Source organism: Aquarana catesbeiana, linkage group LG02 (genome assembly GCF_042186555.1).
Source record: "Aquarana catesbeiana isolate 2022-GZ linkage group LG02, ASM4218655v1, whole genome shotgun sequence".
NCBI classification, from domain to species: Eukaryota; Metazoa; Chordata; class Amphibia; order Anura; family Ranidae; genus Aquarana; species Aquarana catesbeiana.
The window spans coordinates 642,788,871-642,805,137 of NC_133325.1; the positions used below are offsets into that span (position 1 = coordinate 642,788,871).

Genomic DNA, 16,267 nt, shown 5'->3' on the forward strand with positions numbered 1-16,267 from the left:
TTATTAAAAAAATCAACTTTTATTATAACTTTGAATACAAGATGGTGTAATGACAGTGCATTTTTAGTACAGAAATTCTATGTAAACTAGCTCTATGCAAGTTTGTAAATGCATTTTACAACTTGTTACATTTGTGTGCTGTAAAAAAAAGAACCTAAAAGAGCACTTTCATGATTACACCCAGGAAGGAGTGAACATTGTAGATAACTACCCTATAGGTTGTGAAAGGTGGTAGTATGTGATATTACAGCATAACGAGACTCAAAACAGTTAGTAATGGTGGCGGAAATGCTTTTAAAAAAAAAAAAAATATATATATATATATTGTGATGAGTAAATCTGAATTGTGTTCTATTGTTCTAGCTCAAGTACTCCCAACTGCAACAACATTCAATGTATTGGATTTGATTAACTATAATGTTATCAGACTTGGAAAGTTATGCACAGTAATGCTGAGATGCTGTAAGGCTGGCCATAGATGGAGCGATTTTATTTCCTGCAACCCACTAAATAGCCTGATTCCCCCATCAACACTGACTGCTCCCTCCCATGGAACCATTGTGTTCTCCCAGCGGGGGAAGCCATCCCTGCCGGGAGAACACTATGATTGTTGCTAGCGGCTATAACAGTTGCTAGCAATAATTGTATGTAAAATCCGACAGGCTTGTTGTACCCAAGTTGATTAATTGATCAACTTGGGTACATTCAGCCTGCCTTACATGGTTTGAATCTCAGGTGGTTCGTGCTGAACTTGACAAGATTCAAAGCATCCATGGCTGGCTTTAAAGTGTTGATGGGTGTGTGGAGTTTAGAAATGGGATGTATAGTGAGCGATTGAAAGGAAAGCAGTTCATTAAGATAGGCAACAAACAGGATAGTAGAACAGAACACACATGTTCCTGCTCCTGCAGCTCTCCCCCCTCCCCTCTGTGTGATAGCGGGCCCTGGGATCTTCACCCTGCACCAGTTGTCACAATTTGAAAAGATCGTGGCTGTAAGGGGCTCCCACACACACGGCCGTGTCATTCATTCAGAGTTCTGTGAATGAATGCCTACAAGTACCATCTTCCTTTGCAACTGATAGCCTGCAGTTCTCAATGAACTGCAAGGGTGCTAGTGAGTGTTCTTGTAGTCCATTGAGCTTCTTTGACTGAACTGCCTGCCTGTATCGGAGGTATGAGTATATAGCTACACTGACAGTCTGCAGGAGCCTGACATTGCACCTGTGATCTGCTCATCGTGGGTGCAATGTGTGACAGGCTCCTAAGAAAAAAAAACAGTAAATGCACTTTTTTGTTTTACATGCCAAAATAAAATGCATTTGTTTATATATTTTTTGTAAAGGTGAACTTCTCCTTTAATCTCTTTTCTTCAGAGTACAAGGGAAGGTTAATGGGAGCCTTTCAAATGTTGGGGCCTCTTATAGTTGCTCCTTTCACATCATGAAAAACACTTCAACACCACAACTGTATTTCCAGATCTGCCTTGCACTATTGTGAACTAGGGCCATTGGAATCCATGTTAACCACTGTCCATGCATTTTTTTATGCAGAATAAAAACACACTAAACTGCATGTGTATGAACCAACTGAGAGATTATAGAGGCTTTCCTTCTTAAGATGTTAGTTGCTTGGCTTTCATGCTGATCTATGACTTGATGATGATGGTACCCCCCCATTTTTTAAATACTTATACATTTGGAGGGTTTTCTATAATACTGATCTATGACTTGATTACCTTCTGATGCACAGAACTGGGAACATGTATGGAGTCCAGGAGTTTGGACTTTCTAAGTCAGAAGCCTAAAATGTTTAAAGTGTCACTAAACTCACATCATAAAAAACTATCAATAAATAGTGTATCACATGCTGTTCATTCTCACTCAGTCGCTATGGGATTTGTTTTCTGTATTCTTCAAAAAAACCTGGTTGATCTTGCTGCTCTCTCTCTCCACCTTCTGTTCATGTCCCCAATTCAGCTAGGGATTTTGCAGCTGTGATGGCAACTTTGCACATGCTCAGTTTTCTGTGAGTTTCTATTCTGAGCATTTCCTCCCTATCACATCTGAGAAGCCCATGTAACTATAAAGTCACACATGTAGGCGTATACACTGAATACTCCCTCTCTCCTCCTCCATGCCCACTAACCAGCTAAAAACAATAGGGGTGGGATATTACATGTAGATTGATGGAGACTTCACCTCCCTCTTTTTTCTAAGACACAGCCTGGGACTGGCAGAAATCTGCCCACACCATGTTATTGACGACAAATAATAAAGATTTGATTTCAATCATATATAATAGTATGACAATTTAAAACCGTTTATTGATATTCATTATTAATTTTTACTCTGTATCTCAACAGCTGTTTTTTTTTTTTTTATCTTGAACTTGAGCTGAGAACTAGAAGCTTCTCCTGCTTCTGTTTCCCTGCAGACAGGCTGGGAAAAAGCTGGGTCATGTGACAGCAGTATATCGATTAGGACAGTGGTCCCCAAACTGTGGCCCTTTGGTTGCCTTTTTCCAGCCCTTGGGGCACCTTTTTTTCCCCCCACTGAAACCAACGATGGGGCACAATCAAGCTCACTGACACCAACGTTGAGGGCACTGTTCCTCCCAATGACACCAATGATGGGGGCACTATTCCTCCCACTGATACCAATGATGGGGCACTAATAATTCCCCTATTACCAAATATGGGGCATTGTTTACGCCCACTGATGCCATGAAGTTTTCTGATCCCAATGGCCATGATCTGAACCCCGCCCTGAAAGCAGAATAAACTGGCCCTTAGTTTAGAAAGTTTTGAGACTCGTAGATCGGTAAAAAGGCACTTCGATTTTTTTAATAAAAAATTGTTACAGTGCCATCATCCATTTACAGAAATAGAAGGGACAATGTAAATTGTGTGTTTAGTATCGCTTTAAGAATTGGTAAATCTGAACTTTAAAGTGTGCCTGTATTCACTTATGCCACTGTAATGCAGAATTAGAATATCAGCACAGGCATTCAGTGGTGTCTGCATACAATCCTAGTTATCTTTAGGGTGGTCTAAAATGGTGAAACCAACATGTGCCATGTTTCTCAACTTCAGTTCTCAAGTACCCCCAACAGGTCTTGTTTCCAGGATTTCCCTCAGATGAAACGGCTGTGGTAATTACTATGGCAGTAAAACTGATCAAATCACCTGTGCAAAATAATGGAGAGCCTGAAAACATGACCTGTTGGGGGTACTCGAGGACTGGAGTTGAGAAACATTGTTCTAAAAGATAATTGAGTATATGTACAGATACCACTGGGTGTCGGCACTAACACCCGGGTACTACTTTACAGATTACCTTTACATGGCTAAAGGTGAGAGCAGATTCACCTGTTAAGAGAATGGAAGGGGTGACGGTCTCATCTTCTACTAACTGACATGCAAATATTGGAAATCTCTTTCTTGCACACAAAAAGAATCAAGGTGGTCCAGTCTGAAGCAGCACCTTTGCACTAGTGCTAGCCGTCACAACACAAAAAACAATGTAACATACTGAAAAGTGTCTAAGTGCAATGCCTGTCTACTGACTGTAAAGGTGTTTCTTGTGCCATAGTTTGGTACACAGGATTCCTAGTACAGGTTAGGACAAGTGTCTACCAGTGAAAGGACTTTATTATATACAAGAAATGTTCATGTTTCTGAACAGCAAAACAGTAGTGCAGTAACCTACAGACACATAAACTAATACTGCAATGTTCAATGTTACAAAGAAGTGTAGCACATTAGAAGTTCACTTTCATTCAAGCAGTGTAGTGTTAGCCCTGATTTATAGTGGACCTGCCAATTGTAGAAAAAAGATAGCACTATTACAAAAGCAGAAATGATAAAAACAATTGTACCCAGAGAAAACAACCAGGGACCTAGAATTCTGGATCTTTTCCAGGCCCTACAACTTCCATTGGATCCCATCCCAACTCCTGAGTACTAGAATACACGTGTCATTCATTCAACCAAATTTTGGCAGTCACGTAAAGTGTTACTTCAGGCACAATTTGTTTTTGATGGAAAGAAGCAGGTTGGAATTTCTCATAGGTTTATGGTACTACATGTGCCCACTGGAGAGATTCCTTTTCAACTCCCGTCCCAGCAACAATATTTTCACCAGGACGGGACGTGGAAGGGAGTCACCCCTATAGGGTCACATACATCAATATCTCACCTATTCTAACAGCAATATAGGCTATGGCTGGAGTTATACTTTAATTTACAGCAGATTTCTTAAATTATATAGCAAATAAGGCAACTGTCAGCAAAAGTTTAAACTGTTCAGCAGCTAGAGATCAAAATCACTTCTACAGTTTAGACCTCTGTTACTTCTTTCAGCACTGCTTTAGTTCTACTAAGGTTGTATTTGTGGAGCAATAATCATAAATTGCCATAAATGAGACCTTCACACAGTTACAGAGAAACTACAGAAGGCCAAAGTGGTGGAGGGTATCACAAAGGGTCAGTGTTAGGCCCTGTGGTAGGTTAAAGCTGGATCGCATTGGTAGGCCACCAAAACCTGGTCTGCATCTAAAGAAGTAACCAACCTCACGTCAGTGCAAGGCGCTGGTATTTGCTTCCTGCCGCATAGATCATTGAAATTGCACAAATATCGACATGTCAGCATAGTGTTAGCTCTGTGTATGACTTTGGCAAGCCACATGTCACATTCACTGCCAGAATTTGTAGTAAAAAGCCAAGGAACAAGTAATCAAGAATAACAGTTTCACATTGAGGTCATAGTACTATATTAATACCGCACAGCTTTAGTGCTGTGCACTAATATATTATTTTTGAGTGTTTTTTTTTTTTTTTAAACACTTACTCTAAATTGCATATAAAAAAGACACATATTTTTGGCATTAGCCAGCAATGCTAAGAATGCAGTTTGCTATCACCCAGTGACATTAATAAAGCATGAAGCTTTAGTTCAACCCCCTACACTATGGTATGCTTTATAGAAATATTGGACCCTAATAGATGTTCTTACACATTTTTACTTTGGGGTGCACAACTCCAGAGCTCAAAGTGTATTTCAGCTTTTGCAGCCAGATAGGTTTATTACGTTTAAATTATATTTGTTACATGTTCCAGCTGTAAACTAGATTTGAACACTGCCTGTCCTTAAGCCCCATACACACGGGCAGAATGTCAGGAGACAACGGGGCCGGTTCAAAAAAAAAAAATGGGCGACATTCAGCCCCCGTGTGTATGTCGGTCTGTCCAGGTGGCTTCTGTTGGACGCGCATGCTGACAAACCAGCAGCTGACCGACTCCTGATCAGAGCTCTCAGCCAATGGCAGAGAGTGCTGACCGGTGTGTTCGGGTGGGGGGTCCGTTCCCCTTTAGGACACAACAGCTCAGTGGGGGAGATCGCTGAACTAACCTTGCATAGTTAGTACAGCGGCTGTGACCGGAGCTGTTCGTGTGTACCACGCTTTACAAGGAATTACACAATTATAAACCGTCCTTGTGAATTGTAAGTTAATAAGGTGTAGAATCTTAAAGGTAATAAATATTTGTAAATTTTTTTTTTAGGTGTGCTGTTTGAATGGAAACACATAACAAATCATGTAGTGGGGTTTTCTAGACTTCAAAAGTGGAAAATGCCCTTTAAGGGCCAATATCCTCAAATGTAGTAGTTGGCTAATTGGCAACAAATGATGTGTAATTAAGGCTCAGTTCACACTACTGAGATGCAACTTTAATGTGATTTATAGTGTGATTATGTGGTGCAACTTTGCATATGCTATGGGGCCAAGTCACACTGTAAATTGCACCAAAGTAGTGAAGGAACCTTTTACAAAATTTCACCGTTCTGAGTCACATTAGAATGGGCACCTTTGAAAACAATGAGATTTCCCTTGTCATGCGATTCTGTGCGACCCAAGTCACATCAGAAGTCACACTAGTGTGAACCAAGCCTAAAGAAAATGAACTGAAATTCCCAAACATCTGACCGGTATAATAGCCCCAAAGACTGCAGTTGTACACCCCAGTTCACACATCAATCGGAGTCATTTTCACTTATCCATATTAAATCATATCCGCTCATTTTACATTCTATTACAAAAACCTCTTTACAAAATCCATAACCACAAACATTCAACGGTCTTTTCATCAACGCAATGACAATAAACTTCCTATTTTGTATACAAGTTACAGTACAAAGATTTTAAATACATCTACATGTAAGAAAACACTCATAGAGGAGGAACAGCTATACAGTGATATACAAAAGATAAATAACTTAAACACTGGAATGTTTTTTTCTCTCTATAATGTACAGTTTACATATCTGATTTTATCAAAGTATTTATAGGGTTAATAATTGACATCAATTTTATTCGGCTTTCTGTATTTGGAGATAGCTTTCCATAACCGGCACAGCTGTCCACCCCTGTGGCAGAATAAAAAGAGAAGAATCAGTTTCTCGATATTATAATGACCAACTGAAGATTTTAGAAAGATGAGCAGATCTCAGTTCACATTTGTGTGAACTATTCTGATCTAGACCTCCATGCTGATTACAAGTTTATACTCAGGGAGCTGTCCCTGCCGGGACAACATAATGATCATTGCTGCTGTCAATAATTTGCATGCTAGAAATCCAACATGCTGGTTGTACCCAAGTCGATCGACGGATCAACTTGGGTAAAATCAGCCTGCCCATAGATGGGTCGAATCTCGGCTGATCCCCTCTGAACTGGTCGAGATTTGAACCATCTATGGCCGGCTTAAAGCAGGGTTCCACTCAAATTTTTAACTTAATCTTACCCCCTTCAGTTAATTGCATAGATGTTCAAATGCCGCACGAAAATTTTTTTTATCGCTGTAATTACCTTTATATTGTACTTTATTGTGGCACTTCCTGTCTCTCCTCCCATGGGAGTAGGCGTGCTTATTGCCTTTCCCCGACGCCGCACTGTCTCCTGGGAGCTTAGTGTCGGGCTTCCCAAGATTCAGTGTGGGAACAATGATCATGCACATGAACAAGCTGTGAATGAACAGCATTCACCGCATCCAGGAAATCAATGCTTGTGGACTTCACATGCCCACAAACATGATGGAAACAGCCAGAATCACATTTTTAAAGTTATTCTTCAGTACGAAAACAGACAGAGGCGGAAATATTACACCCAAACTGTGAGTATTATTTTGGGATTAGCAAAGTGTCTCAATGACCTAAAAAAAAAAAAAAAAAAAAAGATTGGTCGCCGGACTCCCACTTTAAGAGTATCTACAACACTCTTGGGGATTCCAGGAATAAAGTGCAACAACAGGCTGGACTAATCCCATGATACAGTTTGTAAATCAATTGGTTTTACTATCAGAATCTTTTTTTTTTCTGGAACGGTGTTCAGAAGAAAAAGGAAGCTGACAACACAACTGGGTTGATTTACTAAAGGCAGCTTGTGTGTTCACTTTGCAAGAGAAGTTGCACTTTGCAAAGAAATGCTCACCAGAGCTCAGTGATGAAATTTCAGTTTGCAAAGAATACCCACTTAAATTCAAGGGAAAAATAAGCAATTTTGCTTGCACAAGACTGGATGATGAAAGTCAGCAGAGCTGCACTTCATTCACTAAGCTATGTAGATAACGTCAACTGCAACTTCCCTTGCAAGGTGAACAGTCTATTTGCCTTTAGTAAATCAACCCCACTGCCTCTGCTACACAATGTTGTCAGCCCTGTCCAGTTCTCTTCTGCTGGACTGCAGAACACCTCCCGCTTTCTTCGTAGCATAAAGGAGGGAGTCCAACAGGGAAGAGTTCAGGCAGTGCTGACATCAATAAATAGGCTTTGACTGTGGCAGAGACAGCTTTGTGAGTGAACACAAGAAACTGAGAGCTCCCTGGATTTCTGGCAGTATGATATTTTTTATGTACTTGCAGCATTTTTAAAGTGACAACACATGGGAAAATATGCATGTATTGCAGAGATATATATCATATTTTTATTTATTTTGCCCAGACATACATTTTAGGAGTGTGGGGTCAGGAGCAGTGGGGTACATTTTCCTTTAACACGATACACAAAAAAAGAACCCGATAAGAAGTACCAGGAACCAGATTCTACACTAAAAACTAAGTATTATTCGGAATCACACTTTGTTAATGGATGTCACTGAAAGCACATACTACTTGGCTCCTTTAATCGGTTATCTGAAAATGAAGTATTCCAGCGAAGCCATCACTGGAGGCTGCTTCCATCTTCCCACGTCTTCCAACCAGGTTTGCGGACTCCGGCTGTGTGACTGGTCGGAGCCGCGATGATGTTACTCCCCCGCATGCGCAGGGGAGTCGCTGTTTACAGCACAGGGCTCTGAAGGTAAAGCACCGATGACATAATCAGCTGCATATATAGTAAATATCTCCTAAACATTGCACGTTTAGGAGGTATTTACAGTACCTATAGGTAAGACTTATTATAGGCTTACCTATAGGTACAAGTCTGTGATTGAAGTTTACAACCACCTTAAGGTGCATTGCTGCTTGCCACCTCCCTGAGTGGGCACCTCATTTTTCCTGTAATGACGTGAACCTGCCAGCTGCTGTTGAGACACAGACTGAAGTCCTGAATCGATTTATGCTCTCCTACATTATTATTAACATACATGATATATATAGTTCCAACAGTTTACGCAGCACTTTACAATAAAAAGGGGGACAGTGCAATTATGCTTCATTTACATGGGACATTTTTACAACCTCTCCTGAACTATTTAACTTGACACACAGTAACCCACGTTTTGACGCGTTTACATGTCATGTTTAGCGGCGTTATGCTGTGTTTGTGTTTTAAAAAAAAAAAAATTTTTTTTTTTTTTTTTTTTTCAAAATAGCCAAAAACGAAAAACGCCTGTAAACGAAACGTGGCTAAATGCGAGTTACCGCGTTGAGAAGCGTTTGGCGCTCGAAATGCCTCAAAAATCAGCGTCTGAACCCATTTTTTTGTGTTCCAAAAAAAGGTTCTAAACTCAACTGCCTACTTACTACTATAAAGGACCCTGTGTACATGTACTGGTAAGATAACATAGAGGAGAGTTTAGGAACAGTTAAAAAAAGTGCCCAACTGCTCCTAAACGTCTGTTTAGCAGCAGCAGTGTACATGAGGCCTTACATTTGAGTTGGCAGCAGCGTATATAGTGAATATCTCCTAAACTGTGCAAGTTTATAGGCTTACCTGTAGGTACAAGTAATGTAACAGAGTTTACAACCTCTTTAAATAATACTTTCAGATATAGGTAATGGCTGGCCTATAAAAAATGTTTTCTAATGCACAGGATCATTTGTTATACCTGAGTCTAAGAGTCTTCAGGTCTTCTTTGGTGACATCATGCAGAATATCATGAAGCGTGTAGTCTTCTTCCGCAAACTGAAACAGTTACATACATATAGATATATATTAAAACAATGACACACATTCAGCTTCTAATAAATAATGATGAATAGTGAAGAATAGAGGCCCATACCTGTTCAATCACATCCTCTGCTGCACCCTGCTGTTTCAGCCATTCCACCAGTTCTTGGTCTTTGTTAATGCCAACTGACACAAAAGATGCGGATCTTGGGTTATCTATGGATCAAGCCAGAGGAATGCATTAATGCTGATCTACATGAACTGTATTCCAACATTTTCCTGGTTTGTGAAATGGTAACCGGACTAACATTAATAGAATTGCCAGACACATAATTAGATCAGTCACTACATTCACAAGGTTCTGAGTTCCTATTTTAAACCTTTGTTTTGTCCATGGAGGGAAAAAGCAACAAATTCCCTTTAATGCCCACCTCCCCAGAAGCACATACTCACACATTTTTATCCCTTGCTGCTCTGTTCAGCCACTGAGACTTAGGAAAGAAGCCCTATGTAATGCTCTAGATCACATGTGTCAAACACAATGCCCGGTAGTTCACATGTGTCAAACACAATTCCCAGTAGTTCACATGTGTCAAACACAATGCCCGTAGTTCACATGTGTCAAACAAGATTCCCGGTAGTTCACATGTGTCAAACACAATTCCCGGTAGTTCACATGTGTCAAACACAATGCCCGGTAGTTCACATGTGTCAAACACAATGCCCGGTAGTTCACATGTGTCAAACACAATTCCCGGTAGTTCACATGTGTCAAACACAATTCCCGGTAGTTCACATGTGTCAAACACAATTCCCGGTAGTTCACATGTGTCAAACACAATTCCCGGTAGTTCACATGTGTCAAACACAATGCCCGGTAGTTCACATGTGTCAAACACAAGGCTTGGTAGTTCACATGTGTCAAACACAATGCCCGTAGTACCACATGTGTCAAACACAATGCCCGGTAGTTCACATGTGTCAAACACAATGCCCGGTAGTTCACATGTGTCAAACACAAGGCTCGGTAGTTCACATGTGTCAAACACAATGCCCGTAGTTCACATGTGTCAAACACAATGCCCAGTAGTTCACATGTGTCAAACACAATGCCCGGTAGTTCACATGTGTCAAACACAAGGCTCGGTAGTTCACATGTGTCAAACACAATGCCCGTAGTTCACATGTGTCAAACACAATGCCCAGTAGTTCACATGTGTCAAACACAATGCCCGTAGTTCACATGTGTCAAACACAATGCCCGTAGTTCACATGTGCTAAACACAAGGCCCGTAGTTCACATGTGTCAAACACAATGCCCGTAGTTCACATGTGCTAAACACAATGCCCGTAGTTCACATGTGTCAAACACAAGGCCCGTAATTCACATGTGTCAAACACAAGGCCCGCGGGCCGAATTTGGCATGCTAGGCCATTTCAAGTGGCCCTCACACCCAGGGCTTTTTTTCAGCTGGAACGTGGTGAAAAACCTGAGTCCTGCCACCTCTGGCTCTCGCCCTCCGCTCCCCACTGTCACATGTAAACGCAGAAGCCTTCTGTGTTTACAAGCACAGATATCCTCTCGACGGGTTTCACAGATCCCTGCCTGCTAAGCGCCCATGGCGTGGACAAGGGAGATGCAGATACAGGTGCAGTGTAGGATGGGGCATGATGTGGTAAGCTGCATTGTGATCTTCATCTGTGCCCCAGGTGCACAGATGCCAACCAATGATCTTCCTGCAAGTGAGAAAGAGAAGCAGAGCCGCCTACACAACCATGGGGTAATAGAGCTGAACCAGGAAGGTGACAGGCTTTTGGGGGGGAGGGAGATATGAGGGCTGTTAAGGAAGATGTATTCAGAGGTGGGGAATGGGGAGAGTAGTGCAGAGGTCAGAACCGAGGAGGGGTTGAAATGAGATGTTAACAACCTGTGAAAGAGAACTGAACCCTGCACTGCTCTGTAGACAATGCACCTCTGAACTCTGTACGTAGCGCATCCTTAAACTCTGCACTCTGTTTGTAGCATACCCCTGAACTCTGCACTCTTTATGTAATACACCCCTGAAATCTGCACTCTTTATGTAATGCACCCTGGAAATCTGCACTATGTGCGTAGTGCATCCCTAACCTTTTCACACAGCGCATACCTAAACTCCGCACAGAACGCACTCTTACTGCCCCTTTAAAATCCTCCCACTGTGCAATTTGGCCACTTGATGCAGTTTGGCTGGGAGGGAGGATGGGGGGGGGGGGGCGCACTTATCTCTGAGAAAAAAAGCCCTTGAGAGATTTATTTTGTCTTACTGATACAACCAGCCCTTTGAGGGCAACCATAATACTGATGCGACCAGTGATAGAATTGAGTTTGACACTCCTTCTCTAGAACTAAGGACTCTCTTCCTGCAACTACGTGACAGTGCTGGTCCAGTCACTAAGTACCAGCCATCACAGGAAAAGAAGTGAAGTGAGTATTATTCTCTTCCATACCCTGAAGTACCAGGTAGTTTCTTTGCTCCCAGTGGTTGAAGCAAAGGGAATGTGAGATGATGGCAAGGTGGATATTAAAGCAAACTGTTCTGCATGGGCAAAGCACAGGTTTGCTTTGAAGTACACCTCTGGCCAAAATATGGCCAATATTAACCTATTTTCATATTCTTAACAAGCTGTAAAAGAGCTTTAAAACAAGACTTTATTTACCTTTTGGCTGTATGTACTCTAAAGTAATTCATTCCTCTGAAGATCCTCAAAGATCACAACTAACATTTCAGTTAAAGAAGCTTAGAAACATCTACGGGATGTTCACATTAGAGGTCTGGCAGGCTGCCAAGATTTGTTCTTACAGAAAAAAATAATATTACAGCGCTTCTGTTATGAACTTTGAAAAATTATTTCTCCACAATGCCAATTGCTACAGAGTCGAATGAGGGCTTTTTAAAGTGATGTCGCTGCAAGTTTAGAATATGTAAATACTTTAGCGTACATGGGTTCACTTTAAGGGAAAGGGATTGGAACTCAAGACCTTATATGTTAAAATGTACCTTAACTGATCTTTACATATAAGATGGCAGTTCTGTTAATGTAAGGCACGGTGAGTATAAACTGCTGGGGGACTGGGCATTAAAGCAAAACTGTTTCTTTGCCTTGCATGTGTCATCACATCTTAAACACTGGTGAGCCTAGTGTGCATATCAGTCAGCAGATGGACTTACCCTTTAGGCTGGGTTCACACTGGTACGACAAACGCTCCGACATTGGGAGCACATGTTGTGTATAAATCAATTGTTCCCTATGAGAGCCATCTTAACTGGTACGACACAAGTCGGTCCGACTTTGAAAAAGGTTCCTGCACTACTTTGGTCCGACTTTGATCCTACTTCAGCCCATTTAATATCATTGAAGTCGGATCAAAGTCGAATCATCATCTTAAAGTGGAAGTAAACCCTCCTATCGTGTTCAGTCAAGGAAGCTGCCATCTTGGCCTCTGTTTAATCTACAACTGCCATGATGCTGCACATGTGATCAGTTATAACAGCAGCCATTGGATGGTTTGACAGATTGGTTGAGAGCACAACCAATGGGAGTGTTACATTTCCGGCATGTGCTGTTTTTTGAAACTGTTAATGAATGGTTTTACTTCAGCGTTAACTTATCCAACTTTGGCACGTGACTTGTGCTCTGAGTATCTTGAAGGGAAACCCCACGTCAAAATAAAAAAAAAAAACGGCATAGAGTTTCCCCTCCAAGACCATACTAGGCCCTTCGGTCTGGTATGGGTTTTAAGGGGAACCCCCACGCCACGCCCCCAAAATGCTTACCAGAACCTTATCCAAGCACGCAGCCCGGCAGGTCAGGAAAGGGGGTGGGGACGAGCGAGCGGGTTACTTATATACCCATGGGGACAAGGTGGGGGGGGGGTGCAGGGCCCCCCTGCCTCAATGCACCCCCCCCTCCATAATGAGGGCATGTGGCACTTCCTCGTCCCCACCCCCTTTCCTGACCTGCCGGACTGCGTGCTCAGATAAGGGTCTGGTATGGATTTTGGGGGGGACCCCACATGTTTTTATTGGCGTGGGGGTTCCCCTTAAAATCCATACCAGAGCGAAGGGTCTGGTATGGTCTTGGAGGGGGAACTCTATGCCGTTTTTTGTTTTCATTTTGGTGTGGAGTTTCCCCTCAAGGTTCATACCAGACACAAAGGGCTTAGTATTGTCGGGATCAAAGTCGGATCCCATTCATTGAAGTCGGATGGAAGTCGGAATTCAAGTCGCAGGGCAAAGTCGGATCCATGGTCGTATGACTGTCGTGTCAGCCCAGTGTGAACCCAGCCTAAATTATACCAATGTTAATCTATATATACAGTATCTCACAAAAGTGAGTACACCCCTCACATTTTTGTAAATATCTTATTATATCTTTTCATGTGACAACACTGAAGAAATTACATTTTGCTACAATGTAAAGTAGTGAGTGTACAGCTTGTATAACAGTGTCAATTTGCTGTCTCCTCAAAATAACTCAACACTAAGTGAAAATGTCCAAATTAAGCCCAAAGTGTCAATGTTTTGTGTGGCCACCATTATTTTCCAGCACTGCCTTAACCCTCTTGGGCATGGAGTTCACCAGAGCTTCACAGGTTGCCACTGGAGTCCTATTCCACTCCTCCACTCATGCAACCCCAGATCATGACACTCCCACCAACATGCTTGACTGTAGGCAAGACACGCTTGTCTTTGTACTCCTCACCTGGTTGCCGCTACACACGCTTGACACCATCTGAACCAAATATGTTTATCTTGAAGAGGCCTGTTCTGAGTGGTTAAACCGCTGTATGGTCTTGGCCACCGTACTGCAGCTCAGTTTCAGGGTCCTTGCAATTTTATTGTAGCCTACACCAGGGATATGCAATTAGCAGACCTCCAGCTGTTGCAAAACTACAAGTCCCATCATGCCTCTGGGTGTCATGCTCGTGGCTGTCAGAGTCTTGCTATGCCTCATGGGACTTGTAGTTCTGCAACATTTGAAGGTCCGCTAATTGCATATCCCTGGCCTAGACCATCTCTATGTAGAGCAACAATTCTTTTTTTCAGATCCTCAGAGAGTTCCTTGCCATGAGGTGACATGTTGAACTTTCAGTGACCAGTATGAAAGAGTGAGAGCAATAACACCAAATTTAATACACCTGCTCCCCATTCACACCTGAGACCTTATAACACTAATGAGTCACATGACACCGGGGAGGGAAAATGGCTAATTGGGCCCAGTTTGGACAATTTCACTTAGGGGTGTACTCAATTTTGTTGCCAGTGGTTTAGACATTAATGGCTGTGTGTTGAGTTATTTTGAGGGGACAGTAAATTTACACTGTTATACAAGCTGTACACTCACTACTTTACATTGTAGCAAAGTGTAATTTCTTCAGTGTTGTCACATGAAAAGATACTGGGCCGCAGGGCAGTATTCCAACATGATAAGGACCCCAAACACACCTCCAAGATGACCACTGCCTTGCTAAAGAAGCTGAGGGTAAATGGACTGGCCAAACATGTCAACAGACATAAACCCTATTGAGCATCTAAGTGGGCATGCTCGAATGGAAATGGAGGAGCGCAAGGTCTCTAACATCCACCAGCTCTGTGATGTCATCATGGAGGAGTGGAAGAGGACTCCAGTGGCAACCTGTGAAGCTCCAGTGAACTCCATGCCCAAGAGGGTTAAGGCAGTGCTGGAAAATAATGGTGACCACACAAAATATTGACACTTTGGATCCAATTTGGACATTTTCACTTAGGGGTGTACTCACTTTTGTTGCCAGTGGTTTAGACATTAATGGCTGTGTGTTGAGTTATTTTGAGGGGACGGCAAATTTGCACTGTTATACAAGCTGTACACTCACTACTTTACATTATAGCAAAGTGTAATTTCTTCGGTGTAGTCACATGAAAAATAAAATATTTACAAAAATGTGAGGGGTGTGAGATACTGTATATAACTTGTTTAATCCTTTTGGTGAATGTCCATGCTCAGTGAGCAGGGAATTTTACCTCTGAACAAATTTTAAGTAAAGAACCATGTAAATACCAGTAGATACAGGTAAATACACCATCTTCAATCTGCTCTAATGGAAACGGAAATGTTTAAACCTTTATAATGACATTTAGTATCACTATTCTTTCTGTTTAGGTCAAGCATTAAATGGACATGCAAATGCAGTTTTATTGGCCATATTCAGCCCTTGCACACAACTATGATCGTGCTTCTTTGCTGCATGCCTATGATTATTTTCCTAAATCTGATAAGATCACCTTAAATAGAAATGGATGCACTCCAATAAGATCAACAAATAAAATATTTCTTCAGTACACAATGTAGTTATTGTGTGTGTGAGACAGAATGAGCCCTTTGCGGATTAAGCACCCGTCCAGTGGTGGGAGAAGTTGTGCAGGGGTTGGAGAGTAACATCATTTTTTCTTTGTATAAATTTAAGTGGAACTGCAATGTATCTGATCACCATAAACCAAAAACACTATTTCATTCATTTTTAATATTCAGTAAGTAAACTCGCCGATCCATCCATGTCTCCACAATTGTTTTTGCTGAGAAATCACTCTGAAATACACCCCCTTAGCATTTCTAGCTGCAGCCATCCTGAGTAACGGAAGAATATCCTTTACTTCCTGGAATCCATCTGCCCTTAGCTCAGGTCCACAGGCAATAAGGGTGCGCTTAGCTGAGAAAGCCCCTCCTCCTCTTATCCTGAAGACTGGGATGTATGACATCCTTTGCCTAGGCCTGGAAACCAGGAAGTAACTGAAGAAATGTAATAAAAAAAAGTTTAAAACAAGTAAATATGATATACTTTCCCATCAATTTACTAATGCTAGC

The 16,267-nt window shown here is 41.8% G+C and overlaps 1 protein-coding gene across 1 annotated transcript in view; it reads right to left on the reverse strand.

The window, feature by feature from the left end:
• The window catches only part of MAP3K15 (mitogen-activated protein kinase kinase kinase 15), a 268,377-nt gene continuing 252,110 nt past the window's right edge, over window positions 1-16,267 (reverse strand). Inside the window, exons 27-29 of the mRNA XM_073616468.1 lie at window positions 9,498-9,601; window positions 9,324-9,400; window positions 1-6,424 (exon numbers count right to left, since the gene is read on the reverse strand). Coding sequence (XP_073472569.1) covers window positions 6,349-6,424; window positions 9,324-9,400; window positions 9,498-9,601 — 257 coding nt within the window. The 3' untranslated portion in view covers window positions 1-6,348. The remainder of the gene's footprint in view (window positions 6,425-9,323; window positions 9,401-9,497; window positions 9,602-16,267) is intronic.